The sequence below is a fragment of the Onychomys torridus genome, chromosome 1 (assembly GCF_903995425.1).
Source record: "Onychomys torridus chromosome 1, mOncTor1.1, whole genome shotgun sequence".
NCBI classification, from domain to species: domain Eukaryota; kingdom Metazoa; phylum Chordata; class Mammalia; order Rodentia; family Cricetidae; genus Onychomys; species Onychomys torridus.
The window spans coordinates 88,924,141-88,940,398 of NC_050443.1; the positions used below are offsets into that span (position 1 = coordinate 88,924,141).

The 16,258-nt window shown below is 45.8% G+C and overlaps 1 protein-coding gene across 2 annotated transcripts in view; it reads right to left on the reverse strand.

Moving 5' to 3' along the window:
• Irag1 (inositol 1,4,5-triphosphate receptor associated 1) overlaps window positions 1-16,258 on the reverse strand; it is a 113,158-nt gene that overhangs the window by 4,664 nt on the left and 92,236 nt on the right. For both annotated transcript variants that reach the window (XM_036201392.1, XM_036201477.1), the window contains 5 exons: window positions 14,390-14,439; window positions 13,791-13,898; window positions 11,332-11,396; window positions 4,485-4,604; window positions 3,184-3,318 (listed from right to left, as the gene is read on the reverse strand). In XM_036201392.1, coding sequence (XP_036057285.1) covers window positions 3,184-3,318; window positions 4,485-4,604; window positions 11,332-11,396; window positions 13,791-13,898; window positions 14,390-14,439 — 478 coding nt within the window. The remainder of the gene's footprint in view (window positions 1-3,183; window positions 3,319-4,484; window positions 4,605-11,331; window positions 11,397-13,790; window positions 13,899-14,389; window positions 14,440-16,258) is intronic.

The window sequence follows — 16,258 nt, forward strand, 5'->3', positions numbered from 1 at the left end:
GAATTCCTCTGGGTCAGTTTTTGATGCTAAAGCTTCTGTTTTGGGGAGCATTATTGGAAAAGTAAAGGTACCTGCTTAACCATTATTCAAGCTCACAGAGCGAGTCTGAACCAGTGGCGAGAAAAAAGAGGCGGTTTTATGCTTCATATTGTGAGTCTCAGCTGTGTTACATAGTAATGCCACAGACCACATTAAGAAGGTGTTGGGTTGCTTTGCTCAAAGTTCCTCCAGGGATCAATATTTGTAACAGATTACTTTATTACATATAAGAGAGAAGAAACTTAGAAACTTAGAAGACTTAGAATTTGATGTTGAAGCCTTTAAACAAGGCCAAGCTGTTGGGCTTACTTAGTTCAATGGTTTTTATTTATTTTTTGATTTACTTAATTTGTGTAAGTGCTTTGCCTGCATACATGTATGTGTACCATGTGCATGCCTGGTTCCCATGAAAGTCAGAAGAAGGCATCAGATCCCCTGGAAATGGAATTAGGATACTTGTGAGCCATAATGTATGTGCTGGGACTAAATCCAGGTCCTCTGCAAGAGCCGCAAGATCTCTCAACTACCAGGTCATCTCTCCAGCTCCAATGTTTTTTAAAATGTATGAAACAGGACATAAAATTCTCTGTGTGTGTGTGTGTGTGTGTGTGTGTGTGTGTGTGTGTGTGTTCACATACACAAGTGGACACACCTATGTATGTACAGAGGCCAGAAGAGAGCACTGGATGATCTCCCTCTATCCTCTTCTCCTATTCCTTTGAGGAGGGGTCTCTCCTTGAACCCGGAGCTCAGGTTTACTCAGGCAGTTTGCTAGAAGCCAGCAAGCTACAGTGATCCTCTTGTCTTTGCCACTCTTGAAGCTGGGGATACAAAGTGTTCTCGGGATGCCTGGCTTGCTATGTGAGTGCTGGGATCCAAACTCCAGTCCTCAGGATTGTGTAGCAAGTGTTATTAATAACTGAGCCATTTTTTCCAGCACATAGACCTTTTCATAACTTCAGACTTTGCTTGCTAGTGAGGTGCCAACATGTCACAGGGGACTCATGTTCTAGTGAAGGCTCCTATGGGCAACTCGGGTTCTAAGGGACTCCACAATGGGCTGAACATCTTCTGGCACTAAGCATGACAGCTCTTGGAACAAGTCTGGCTTGGGTTATGGGTGAGAGGGAATTTCTGACAGTGGGTATGCAGTTTATATGATAAACATCCTGAGAAGATGGGCTGAGCCTGAAAAAGTGAAGCTGTACCACCACTGTACTGAAGGCTAAGGACTCTTTGGAGGGCCCTGTTCAGGTCTGGTATCAGTCATCCGAGGAAGTTATCGCCTCAGAACCTAAAACAACTCTAATCACACATGAAGCATGAGAGTCTGAATGAGGCCTCTGAAGGGTTAGGTCCTGCAAATGGCCACTGCCCAGAATTGCTGACAGGATAAGCAAGCATTAAAGGACCCAGGCAAACCTTGCTTCCCAGGGCTTTCATGAGACAGGAGGGAGCTGTCAACTGCCAGAGATGGAGTTAGTTAGATAAGGCCTGCACTTTGTAAGACAGACTGTTTATAGTCATGTGCTTGCTTTGTTTATTTCTCTTTTATTCTTCTGCAGTGTGTGGAAGTGTTGGAGATTCTAGCCCGCCTTAGATGAATTCAAGGTGCCAAAGGAGGGGCTTTTGTTCAGGCCTGGGCTTGACAAAGGCAGCCTGGTGGTCTGCAAAATAAATGCAGATGACCCCCAAGAGGGAGGTGAGGCGTAAGGAGGACTGGATGCTCGCACTCAGGGCTGTGCTTCCATGATTAGATCTGAGGCTCTTTCACCAGAGGAGGTGCTGTCATTGTCACAGGCTTGCTCCCTGGCACTCTGAGGAAGCTCCTCCCTTGACAGTGGGGTTGACTCAGGTGGCCTGAGCCCCTTCCTGCTGCTTGCCTCTTCTACCACTGGGCATCGCCAGGCTCAGAAACACAGTTATCCTCTCTCAAGTCTTCACTTACTGCCGTATGCATGTGAGCAGGCTCTGGTGCTTGCCAGCAGGAGGCTCAGATTACAGACACTGCGTCTGGGATCAGCAGCAGGTGATCATACAGCTAATGGTTTTGTCTACACATGTTCTGGACCCTAGGATAGTTGAGGGTATCTAAAAGAAGACTTCAGTGAAGTGTTCCAAGATGGTTATAAGTTATATTTAAAACAAAACAAAAACAAGACTTATAGTTTTGATATACTAATAGAGAGAGAGTTGGGCAGAAAAAATGAAATTGGGGCTTTTTTTTTTTTTTTTGGAGAGCTAGGGTGTTGACCTGGTCCTTATACTGATAAAGGAATGCATGCCTCTTCTTAGGAACAGTTCATTTTGTTCTTAAACATATTCCTATGCAGGGTAGTCCTGGCCTATCGGGTTGTGACTTCATTACATGGAATACCCTGCAACTAGACAAGGTTATTGCCTTTGGTCTTAGTCTGGAGATGTATCTCAGTAGAAGAGTGCTTGCCTGCCATCTGCAAGGTCCTGGGTTCAATCCCAAGTGCCAGTTTTGTCCTGTTTTAATTTACTGTTCTGTGTGGTAAAGTGAGATCTACACCTGTTGGAACAAGTCGCGGGATACAGACTTTCTCTGTGTCCGTCTTCTCTTCCCCTCATTAGAAGATACCCTGCAACAGAAAATACTGTGTTTCCAACCTAAGTGAAGACACTGTGCACATGGCCAAGTGTTTGGTCAGCACAGCAGGGAGGGCCTGCTAGAGACTGAACTGAGCCGAATTTGTCCCCTGCCTCACGTGCTCCCTCTGCTTCCTTCTATTCTTCTGTTTTTTTGTCCAAAACCTTCTCTAGGAATTCAGGCCTGCTCCTTTAATCTGGACTCTTCTATGGTGGTGGCTGTGGAATGGGCTGACCATAGCTTGGCTGAGAGTCCTCTGGCGGGGGGCTCTGCCTTTCTCACCCCCTAACAGCTGTTAATGGCTTTCTGCCCTGCCCATGAGCACCTCTGACCCCTCAGCTCTTGCAAGTGTGCCATTTCTGACTTAATTTTCTCTCTTGCCTGGAGGTTAGCGCCTTCTTGAGTTCTCTTGGCCAACAACTTGGGCCCCAGGCCTCCGGCCACCCAGGAAAGGCCTTTCCATCCATTGGGCGCAATTCAACAGTTAAATGACTTGCAACCCATTCGGGATCCAAGTGTAGGCTTCCAACCTGCTTCTCTGGTCCTTCTCTTCCTCCTCAGTTTCTTCTACCTCCACTGGTTCCCCGGGACTCTCCGTCTTCTGTTCTTCCTCCTCCTCCTTCAGATCTTGAAGTTCTTCGGTCTTCTTTAGCCCTTCCTGGTATCTGGAGGGCAAAAAGGAACAACTGAGTCTGGGAGGGCGGCACACAGGGCATTCTTGCCTGAGGCCCAGGGGGAGGGGACTCAAGAGCCTCCAGTCACTGCACGCTTCCTGTGGCTCCATGCAACAGGAAAAAGCTGGGAAGCTCTGCTGAACCCCAACACAACTCATGTCAATGCCATTTCCCTCCCTCCTCGGCCATCCTTCCTGTTTGTGTGGCAGTGTGACAAACTGACAGGAAGAATGTGGGACAAGAGCTACCGCTGGTTGTTATCCTACAGAACATTCCCCGGAGATAAGACTGCATTTTCCCTGTGGAACCTAGGGGCTTCAACTTCAGGGGGACCTTCCTCTCAGGCTGCTGGGGTGTTTCTCAGAAATGTCAGGGCACCTGGCATAGGGAGGTACCCAGAAAATATTCACAAAACCAATGGAGGATCTTTGCTCTCATGTTTTCAGAGGCAAACCTTCCTTAAAAGCCCCCATGATTCCTCTTGGGATCAGTATTTCCCTGAACATACCTGCTCACTCGTCTGACAGCCAGGTGTCTAACTTCATTAGGTTGGCTGGGACGACCCCATCCACCACTGATTCTGTGCCCATGGTAAGCTGAGCCTCCCTCAGGAGCCATGGGGCACCATGCTAGACTACAGGTGAGTTTCTGTCTTGAGTCATGGGCCTTTGACCCTGCTCAGTGCTCTCTCCCAGTAGCTGATAGCTGGCCCTGGTTGCTAATGTAGCTCGTTTAGAGATAGGCAAGGGTGGAAATGGTGGGGGCCAGGGCAGGAGGGAGGAGCTCCAAGTAACAGGGAACACCAGGGTGATTCCAGGAAGCACAGTTGAAGGTGCCCTGGGCACTGCTGGCAGCAACATGAAAGCTCTGCACATGTGTCAGGAAGCCTCAGGCAGCACCAAGAGGAACCTAATCCAGGCCCCTGATGTTTAGTCCTTTCTAGGCAGTGGCATCATGGCTGAAAAAGAGGAGTCTAGTTGAAGCTAGCCATTGTCTAAACACACCCTGTGTCCTGATTGTCTGTGTAGGCCTTTCTTGACTGAGAGAGGCTTTGGCCCATTGATTGCTTCCCGAAAACTCCTCAGAAGCGAGCCAGGGTGTGGGAAGTTCCCTTCTGAGACCTGCCAGGTGCCCTTGGGTGGTGAGGTCTGACTCACCCTTTGGTGTAGGCTTCTTCCTCTGCCCTGGCCTTGGACTCCTGGCTCGTGTCCTCCAGGCAGCTTGGGAGCGGCCCAGGGGTACAAGTTTCACAGTCAGCCTCCACATTTGTCTTTCCACTAGAGAGAGGAGGGAAGCAGAGGGAGAGATTGAACATCTGCAGACAAAACCCGTATCTTTGGCCTGATTCAAAGAGGAAACTCAGGCTCTTTCACCGGCTTTCAGGTTTTAAAATGTCTACCTTGAGATGGGGTTTTATAAAGACCCGCTCCCTTGAATCTTCCCCAGACCACTGAGGAGGCAGACACTACAACCGCTCCGTTAGCCTGATGTTCCCAACGCCATCATTCTCATTTCAGGAGGTGCTGTGAGTGGACAGGCAAGCGTCACAGACAACGGAGTACTGCCACAAGGAGGCAGAGGTATTCGCTTGGTGTAAGAATATAAAGAATGGATGAGGGCCTAAGGAGAGAACATGGAAATGAGGAGCAGACACCTCAGGACCAGTTATCTTCAAGCTCATCTCAGGAGGAGGGGAGAAATGGCAGCTAAAGTGGTAGGTACAAGCCGGAAGGGCTGGAGCCTTAGGAGTCAGGGAGAGAGCTGACTGTTCCACTGCATCTTCTGAAAGTCTGTGTCCCTGGTGGGGGTCCTTGATGATGCAAGGGTCACTTGGAGCCTTGAGGTAATGATTAAGGGACAGGAAGTGAGAAAGGTACAGCCACAGTTGGACTAGGGAGGGGAGTGGGGAGCACATCGGCAGGACTGCTCAGTGGAATACATGGATCGAGGGATGCAAGCATATTCAAACACAGGTAGAGAGGGCCCAGTGGCGGAGGGGATGAGAGAAGATGGCCAAAGGGACAGTATCTGTGACGAAAGGAAGCAAGACCTTTAAAAAGTAAGATAAACCTCTCCTTACCTGGACAAAGAGTGGAAGAGGGGGACGGTAGGGTGGGGTTCTGAAGAAGATGAGCTGCCTCCTATCCAAATGGTAAAGCTGAAATGCCCCCCCCCTTTTGGTTTTGCAAGACAGGATTTCTCAATGTAATTTTGGTGCCTGTTCTGGATCTCACTCTGTAGACCAGGCTGGCCTCAAACTCACAGAGATCCGCCTGGCTCTGCCTCCCGAGTGCTGGGATTAAAGGTGTGCGCCACCACTGCCAGGCTTGAAATGTCCTTTTTAAGAATAAGGCCCAGTCTTCTGCAGAGAGTGAGAGCAGATGGCCTGAGAAGGCTGAGAAACAGCAGGAAGTACAAGCATCATGTGGAAAAGTAGGAAAATAGGCACACTAGCAAACTACCTCAGGACGGCTGGGCGTGCTTGGAGCCTGTCTAGCACATGAGTGGGACCACAAGTTCAAAGGAAGCAACCTAATAACCTAATTAAGATGGATTCTGCAGCCATCTTGGTGCCTCTAATCCAACTAGAAGTGATGGCATCATGGAAGAGCCCAGAAACAAGACCATGTTGTAAGCTGAACCTTCTAGCAGAAAGCTAAGGGGTCACCGTTGCTTTTCCTTAGGCAGGGTCCAAACCTTCAGCTTGCTCCCTACTCTTGGCACCAATTTCCTATCTCTTAGCTTTCCCCCAGACCTTGAAAATATATGTTTTATTAGGCTAGAACCCAAACCCCATTGTGAACAAGAAAGATAAGGCTCTAAAAATACTAGCTATTCATAACATTTCTCCTCCTGCAAATTATGCTCTCTACTCCCTTCCCCATGACCTTAGCCTAATGTTCAGTTTCCTATTTGTCCAATAGCTGAAGCAGACGAGGAAAAACCCACCTAGAGTCCAGGGTGGGGACAGCCATTATCTGGTGCAGTATATTTGTACATTAGAAGTGAAATACAGCCACCACACTTTTAGTTTCTTTTCTCTATAGCTGCCCACATTAGAGGGTCCTTAAAGAAACATGAAGAGAATGTGCCTGAGACAGACCTGATTCAAACCCCAGCACGCCAGGCTCAGAGACCTTAAATACCAGCCTGAGGCTATGCAATCTTGTAACCCCCTTGCCTGGCAGGAATGAGGACATTCTAATAGAAATGATGCCTGGGGCCTCCCTTGGTCTATCAGACTATCAGAACAATGTACCCCAAGAAACTGAAATTTCCCTGGGAATCTCATGCCGGTAGAAGCCTAGGCCAGCCAGAGGGGAAATTGTCTCCCCCCCCCCCCAAAAAAAAGACTTGAAACTTGCCAGATCACCTTGCAGGACAGACTAGAGCTGAGACTGTGGTGGGTCAATGATGGGAGGGACCACACCTTGACCAGACTATCTAGTTATGCTTACCTCTGGCCCTCTACTTAAACCCAAACCTCCTGTCAGGACTGAAGATGTATTGGGCAAAGGGTCACTGGGTCTCTGTTTTCCTTCCCAAAATAACAGTATTGAATAAATCTTTTTCTGCTTTCTATTAATCTGGCTCTTTTAATTGGCTGATTGGGCTATGACCTTAACTCCAGGAACAATCAGTGTGTGGGAGGGCTCAAATTTGGCTCTGTTGCAGGTTGATGCTGACCCATGCTTTAACTGTGCTATCTACTGTCCTTGGTAGGCATTTCTTCCTGGTAGTTAAGAAACATAAGCTTGCTACTTGCCCACATTCACATCACTGATGTTGGCTGGGCTGTTCACTTTGGTCAGTAGCTTCACATCAAGATGAGCTGTCTTCCTTGGTCCCTCCTTCATTTCTCTTTTGGGGCTCTGACTGGTGTGTAAGGCCCAACACATCTGCTAAATGAAGCTATCTCCACTACATTGCCATAGCCAGCAATGCTCCTTTCTCCACAGACTGCTTCAAGTATGAGAGACTCCGAGGGCCTTGGTTTAGCACAGGCCGGATGCTGGGATTGGAGGTGGGACAAATATAGTAATGTGTAAACTTTGTTGTTATTTTCTGACTTCTAGACCAGCCTTAGCGTTCCCTAAATATCTTCTCCAACTATCGGGTAGTTTCTCCTCATGAATCTTTAAGACTCAAATCAAATCCTTTTCTTCTGTGAGAATTTTGCTGATTTACCACTGTCTCCCAGGCCAACTGGCTAAATAAAGTGGAATGTTTCCCCACCTGCCCATCCCTCCCTCTGATCACGATCACACGAGGGGCTGGCTGTGTTTGAAAGGTGCCTGCTGTGGATTAGAGTGTATTTGTTATTCCAACTTCACAATGACTTGTCTAACCCCTGTGTAGGAACTCAGTGAAACAATCCCATCGGTAAAGGAGAACTTGACTTGGGCTAAGAGAATCTGTATTCATCTCTGTAACAAGAGCTGGGCACAATCTGTGCCCATCCCAGGAATCACTGGGTGGACGGTGGCATCCATCCTCAGTCTGGAATCTGTGCCTTCTTTCTGGGTAATTCATTAAACTGTGGCTGTGTTTATCATTGTGCTCAGCTTGTCACATGAGGTCTGTTTGTTCAAAGTAAACTATTGGCCAAGCTGGTTATCAGTTTGTTAGTGAGCGGTATTTAAAAGTGACTTCAAGCCTTTCCAAAGAGCAGATCTTGCCTCTTGGACTCAGCATGTTGCTAAATCATCCCAATTCAGGAGGTTCTTTTGATAAGCCCACCCCAGAGGACCTGAGCTATGGGATCTTCTTTACCCCTTGTACCCAGTCCCAGAATCTTGGGTAATAATTATCCTGGGATATAATTTTCTCCAGAATACAATCAATAAGGGGATAGATTGTTTGCTGTGACAATTTAATGACCCTGGCTGCTTCAAAAGCATAGAAGACAGAGATTTTAAAGACAATAGCTAATGCTGCACTGTGACACACTAGCACCATGGCCTGATCATAAAAATAATCCACTGACACTCTCCCACATCCCAGCTCTGTTGACCCCTTTGTGAGGGGTTCTGCACACTCTCTCATAGCCTGCTCTGTCCCTCTCTCCATGCCCATCCAATCACCGGGTTCTCCCCCAAAGAGTTCTCCTTTCCTCTGTGGTCCCTCTGAATGTCCCCTATTCTTCCATTAGGAGGTTAAGAGCACGAGCCAGGCCAGCTTCTAGCTGTGTAAGCTCAGGGAACATCTCTGGGTATCATCTTCCTCATCACTAAGACAGAGATGTTAATAATGTGTCCACCTCATGAGATCCTTGGCAGACTTAATAAGGAATGGACAGCAATTAGGGGGAAAGGCAATTGGCATACAAGGAATGAGTTTTAACTAAGAACAGGAATTGTCATCATCACCACCACAGCCATCATTTTTCTTTGAATTCACCACTACCATGGAATGCTGTTAACCTCCTATTTACCTAGTTGGTGATAAAACCTTTAAGCTTAACTTTAAAAGCAGATTCCTAGGTGGAAACATTTCCTGAGCCCCACCCCATCTTACACCCACACAGGGTTAGGGGTACGTTTTCTCATGTGTTGGTCCCTTAGCAACGTGTACTTCCTTACGACAACATTCATCACACTGTGGAAAAATAGGCTGCTTCCTGTCTGGCTTTCCCACTAAACTAGCGCTCCTTGAGAGCACTCCATGATTCTGACCCTGAGAACTCTTGTCAAAAGAACAAAAGAATAACAGAGCACGGACATTCAGGGTAACTAAAAACCATTCTCTAGCCGTATATTTAAATCTATACATGTCTAGACCCCTGTTGAGTTGAAGAGTGGTTTGTTATGAAATGGTCTACAAGAGCAAGACTCGGAGCGCTCTAGGCTCTCACGGACAGACAGTACAGTCAGCTGCTCTGTACTATGGACCGGCCACAGTCTACTTGATCATCCTATCACACGCCTAGCCAGTTCCCTTCCTTATATGGAACACTTAGGAAATGGACAATCATTTAACATGAAGCTCAATGCAACTACAAATGTGATAACTTATAACGCATTACTTCTCTTCAACAATGTGAACTAGGCTAAGTGGAATTGGTGCAGCTATATATGTAAGTAGAGAGGACATGAATTCATTTTCACTTGCAAATTGTTTCACTCTTGGCCACTTGGGGATCTATGATGCTTCCAGGTCTGTGCACTTGGAGGAAAAATCACTTAACATCTTTTGTAATCCATAGGGAAGAGCTGCTATTGTTTGGAGTCTCTCCTAGCTTTAGACCTCCTTCCTCTCTTTGCAGTCATTTTTATTTGGATATATTTCCAGAAGGTCAGTCAGCCACAGTTTACACATGGTCAGTGACAATTTCTAGCTAGCCCAGGAGGGAGCTACAAACTCATCCTGGGAACCTCTGGCTTGACTCTGAGACTCATTTTGTCCTTTTAGCTCCTGATTTTAAACCAGTGAAAGGTGCCACCATCTGGGATCAACACACTGATCAACACACACTGATACAACAGATCTGGGGCTGTCCCTCAGATTCTTTGACAGAGGACATCTCGAGTTCTTAATGGTCTCCAAAGCCTTGGACATGAGCTCTCAGCTGGCCTGAACATTAGTTCTGAATAAGAGTCCGCCAAGAAGAGCAGGGACTTAGATCTTCTGCCTTGGCTGAGTCTGTAGGCCTAGAGCTAAGGAGAGGCCTTTAATGGCAGTGCTCTGAAATGGACTGATGAGCCCAAAGTGAAGGCTGACAGAACTTCAGAGAGTGTAAGTGGTCATTTCTAGGTAGATTCAGAGGCCGTGAATTAGGCACTGTGGCTCTAAGTGGTAAGATTTTGTAGCCTAGATACTTGCGTTTGGTGACTAATTTGTGGTCTCTTGACAGTTTTCCTGGAATGATCAAGAAGGGAGAGGAAGGAAGAGGATGCACTCCATGATGACAAGGACGAACGTGCTGGTAAGTGACCAGGGGGTAAATACCAGGTAAATACTGACAGTAACCAGAGGGTCTTGAGTGGGAATTTGGCAATCACACACACCCGGAGTCTGGAGGTAGGGAGCTCAGGAGCCCCTCTGAGCTGACAGGGGCCCAGCAGTCACTCCTGCCAGACGACACAAAGCCTATAAACAGCAACAGAACATGAAGGACTAAAGCTGCTACAAGGCAAAGAAAGAGAAGTAAGGTCTGCACCCCACCAACCGAGGAAATACACAAGGAGAAAGTCCTGAGAGCTGGCAGCTGTGATCCAGATGTTTTCTAACAGGCAAATGAAAAGAGTTCAAAAAGTAAGCTGTAACACCCCACAGTGCAGAACGACCTCAGTGCTCTGGCTTAGCATGAGAAGATGTGCAAATGATTGCGTGGGTGCCTGGGAAAGCCAGGCCAGGGAGGCCCTCTCAAGCTTTCAAGCCAATATGTATCTTCCTTCCCACTTCTTCACAGAAAGAAAATGTTTTTAAAAAAAAAGGAATTTACCCTTCCCCAAGTCACTGTATTTTGGGGACCTTCTCCCTCTCTCCTGGATAGTTTAAACCTATATAATGATTCCATCCCCAAATGGAAGGAATGTATTCATCTCCTTTTAGATATAGGATTCTGGGAACTAGCAGCCACTTGCTACAAGCCTGACAATAGCATTAACATGAAATGGCCAGAGTGACTGGTTCATGAAGGGAACCACAGAGAGACGGAATCCTGCCACACTGGAGCAGCCTACCCTGGGCTTGTTATCTAAGCCTCATTGAATTAGAGCTTCTTTGTGTCCATAGACCCAGAGCACCCCAACTAACGAGGAGGCTTGCTACCTCTCGGAGGGTCTTAGGAAGGGTGTCCTTGGTCTCAGCCACAGTATCTTCCTGGTCCAAGAGTTTTACAAAGTAAGATCTGAAATCTTTGTGGGTCTGAGTCCTATTCATTTCCCCTAGAACCTGATTTTCTTTCTATTTCATTTTTGGTTTGGGGATGAGAGTAAAGAAAGCAAGTTGGGGACTTTGTCTAAGGATCCCCAATATTAAGTGGAAAATAGAGAAACTTACTTTTCCAAAAGTGCAGGCAGCACCGGGGGCACGGACATGTTGCCTCTTCCGTTGGGTGATTCAGACTGGATGGAAAAGAGGAGCCAGAACTGAGGGTGAGTGATGAAGAAGGCAGCCAGGGCTGCTGGGCCTCGGGTGATGCTGCGGAGGGCTGATGCTGACCCTTCTCTTTCCATCCCCCCCCCCCCCCCATCCACCACTGCTTTCCAGTCTGCATTCTGAAGCTCCATCCTAGCAGGGAGCCATCAGGTTTCTTGTTCCATTTCCTGAGGACCAGCAGGCCTCCTACCAAATGTGGGTCTAGATGTCCTTGGGATGGACTCACATAAGCACCACTGTCCCCACAGCCGCTGCTCCAAGTACAAATGTCAGGAGGAGATGCCCCATGTCACAACGTGCACAAGCTGGCAGACATGTCTGGACTGTTTACCTGGGACCCCAGGCTGCTCCATCGCAGTAGTCATGGTCAAAGCATACACTTTCAGCTCTGTACCCACACTAGGATCACCTGGAGTCCGGTAAATAGGACTGAACCATTCCAGAGTTTTGGGGTGGGACCCATGATCAGGATGTTTTCAGTGCAGCTTTTGTGATTTTAAAGACTAGTTCTTGTCAACCAACAAGGTATACATTCAGAAACCATAGATCTATTAAAAAGGTTTGTTGCTAACTGACCTTTTCTAGTCTCATAAAAAAAAAAATTTCAGTTTTTAAAATTTTTATTTTATGAGCATGCATGTTTGCCTGAATGTATGTCTGCACCATAAACTTGCATTGCACATGGAGGCCATAACAGGGTGCTAGATATCCTAGGCCTGGAGTTACAGATGGTTGTGAGTTACCACGTGAGTGCTGGGATTGAACATGGGTCCTTTGGAAGAGTAGCCAGTGCTCTAAAGTGCTGAGCCATCTCTCCAGGCCCTTCAGGTTTCTTTGTTTCAGTGATTTTGGAGTTTGAGTTCATTTCACAGACAAAATACTGACAAGGTAAAAGAAACAACATTCAGTGGAGCTTGAAGTGACTTGACCAGTTTCTTGCACACTGAACCTCTCTGTGTACAGCTGTGCCAGTGTGCACAATGATTAGAAAAAACACTAGAGAAAAGAGTTCAAAAGTTTTAGAAAAAAGTCATCAAATCCACAAAGACTATAGATATAGAAAAGATTTTCTTATATATAGAAATTGCCTTCATCTGGAATGAAATGGATATTTTCTCTGCCTTTCTTTGTATACCCTATAAAAATATTAAAAAATAAAGAAGAAAATTAGAGTGATCTGTTTTATCGTTGTCCAGAAATAACTATTACTGTGATGGGTAGTTTTTATTATCAACTTGCCACAGCCTAGAATCACCTGAGAAGATGGCCTCAATTGAGGGATTGTCTAGATGAGCTTGGCCTGTGGTCATGCCTGTGGGGGATTGCCAACTAAGGCAGGAAGGCCCAGGCCATCGTGGGAGTAGGAAGACCCAGCTCTGGTCTGTGGATGTGACAGCTGAGTTCCTGCCTTGATATACCCCCAATGATGGACTATAACCTGGAATTGTAAGCCTAATAAACCCTTTCTTCCCTAACTTTCTTTTTGTCAAGATATTTTATCACAACAGAAATTAACTAGAACAATTATTAAATTCCACATATTTCTTCCATAATTTTCTATGTCTACACAGAGACACCATTTTTAAAAGCACAAAACAGGAAGCTGGAGAGATGGTTCAGCAGTTAAGAGCACTGGCTGTCCTTCCAGAGGACCTGGATTTAACTCCCAGTACCTACATGGCAGCTCACAACTATCTGTAACTCCAGTTCCAGGGATTTGAAACCTTCACACAGATACACATGCAGGCAAAACACCAGTGCACATGAAATAAAAATAAATTATATCTTTTTTAAAAATATAAAACAGAATTATATTATACATACTCCAATATATGTGTTTATTATACATAGAAACTGCTATTTCTTCATAATACATCATGGGTGATAATTCTACAGAAATTATTTATGATGCTATCCACAATTGGCTTGCCAATCTCCTATTGATAAGCATTGAGTTACCCTTGGGGGTTTCATCACTGCAAACAAGGACGCAATGAGCAAGGCAGGATGAGACCCAGTTCCCAAACTCAGGCTCTGTGGCCAGAGTCTTGCTTTAGATACAGCTGACACAACCCACTGTACCCTGTAAAGTTTGTTCGTTTGTTTGCTTGTTTTAAGCATTCTCTCCTTAAAGAATTTCTGTTCACAAGGGCAGCTATTTTTGAGGTACACCTCCTGAGCACAGAGAACGAGTCTCAGAACAGTGGGATGGTGACATTGGCTTGCTTTGTGTACTCCATCTATAGTCTCTGCTGGAAATTTCCTGTCCCTGTTGACCCTGTCCCCATCTGCATCCTCTCTGTAGCAGTGGTGTGATGGAAATGTAGAAGAAGACAGAAGGCAGGCGACATCATACTCACCAGAGCTGGTAGGGAGGGGATGGGTGATGAGCTGGGGGTTTGGCCAGGAAGGTTCAGGGCATTAAACTTGGGAACCACAGCAACACTGACCCTCCGGCGGGGCATGTTCTATGGGAAGAGAAGTGATTCAGGCCTCCTGTCTCGGGAATAACAATAGTCACAGTTCTGAGGGTATTGGAAAAGCTTGCTAGCCTCTAACATTCAGTAGTAATTTGAATTGTTTGGGGTGGTGGTTAGGTTAGGAATCAGTGTGGAAAGAGTGAACCAAGTTGACCCAAATTTCTGTTGGTCATGAGTAATCTCTCAACACAACTCCATTTTACATTTTGAGACCTCATTCTCTGAGTAGCATCCTAGAGAGTGTGTAAAAACTGCCCATGGCAAAGCCAAGGTGTCTGCATCATTTCACGTTCACTTAATGCAGAGTCAGGAAGACTACACCTGAGCAAGAAAGATGGGGTGTTAGAGGCCATGTGAGCAAGTGTGAAAGCGAATACCCTGCTGGTACCCATAGGTCTGAGAGTGAGTGATCACTTGAGTGACAATAAAAACTTGTTATGTTTCCTCTGGGAACCCTGAGATTCCTTGACCATGCATACCTTGCCCATTGTGAGGGACATTGATCGCGCCGTGCGGGGGACCCCATCTTCTATAGTAGGAAAGAACAGAAGAAAATGGGTGAGTTTCAGGTTACAACACCAGACAGGCAGACATTAAGCCATAGCTGGGTTATATCTGGCTTTGCAGGGATGACTTGGAGTTCTGGGCCTTAGGAACCTTTCAGTGTTGGATGTTTCACCCTGTAAGAAAATCATCTGCCGCCAAGGGACCCTCTTGACAAAATGTTTATTCTAACTCCACTAGACACTACCAGGAGCCCCAGTCATGGACTTCTGGGCTTCATTTGACACCACTGTAGTCTCTGGGGTCACCCAGGATGGTGTATGAGCAGGACTCAGCAAGCTTGAAGCATACGGACCCATTCCATGTTCTCTCTAAGGATGGACTGTTGGAAACACTATAGGCAAGAAAGATTTGATGTTAAGAATGAAAATTTGCTACTTGAAGTCATTTCGATGTATTACCTATGCTATAACTCACCACAAAGGGAGCTACCACTGAAGACTTTTTCCTCCTTAGCATGTATACTAAATGATACAATTTATATTCAGTTTCAACACCATTCTTGCTTAAGAGTGCTGCCAGAAAACAACTGGATATATGAAAAATGTTTTTGTTTTACAAAAGTATAAATTTGGTTCTTTTGAATATATTTCCAGGTTTGATTTGCCCAAAACTTAACAGAAAAGTATCTTCAAGGTCAGTTGAGTCTGATTCAGTCTCCCCACATCCTGGAGTCCATACGTCTCTCTGTCCTCCATAGCCCTATAGTTTATGTACGACCTTGAAAACCACATAGCTGTGTGCTCTGTTTTGTTTTTTCTTAATCTGAAGATCTTTGCCAACCAACAGCTTTACACTGTCTATAATTCTTATGAGTGTTAACACATTTGTGTTTATTTCTACTATCTCATTATCTATATTTTATTTACCTTGATTTATTTCTAAATTTTTCCCCATTCTAAATATGAGTTGAGAAATTATCCATTCTAGTTCTAGCCTTTGGGACATGGCTTTAACTTCTGATATTATTTGGCTTTAAATTTAAAATTAATCAAGATCCTCAGGCTTTTCCTAAATAGAGGATAAAACAACAACTCTATCCAACCTTAATTAGAGTGCTAGTCACCATTTTTATGTCACATTGTGTATCTCCAAGTTATGCATTATTCATCTAATTAGAGATTACCAGATGCTTATTTGGCTCCATCCACGTGCTTTTGAACATTCTTGATCACCAGCCTTTCTTGCATCTTACTGATTTGAGCTCCATCCCACCCCCCCCCCCCCAGTACATTCTTTAATTGTCCTTTCAGCAAGGATCTATAAAGGATCTATAAAGGACCACTTCCTTATTACAACCTTCCCTAGCCCTCGGCCTTGCATGATCACCCACAATTCTCTCCTTGGTTCTTTGAGGGGTCAGACCACTGCCTTCTAGTGCTATTGTAGTTCTTGAGAACTGTCATCTACTCACAAATTCTCTTCTCATTACTTTTAAGATCTTTATTTATCTTTTTCTATTTGTGCATGTGAGTGTGTATGTGTGTGTATGGGGGGGGGATGTGCATCACATTACGCTCATACACACCAGGGGTCAACATTGGACATCTTTTTCTATCTCTGTCAACCTTGTTTTGGGGGGGGGGTAAGATTTCTCACTGAAGCTGGATCTTGCTGTTTCAGCTAGACTGGCTGGCCAGAGAGGTCCTGGGATGTGTTGTTCTCCAGTTCCTCAGCACTGGAGTTACCACATACTTAGGGAGTGCTAGGGATCCAAACTCAGGTCCTCATGCTTGTGCATCAAGTGTTTTACTCACTGGGCCATCTCCCCACTCCTTATTTTA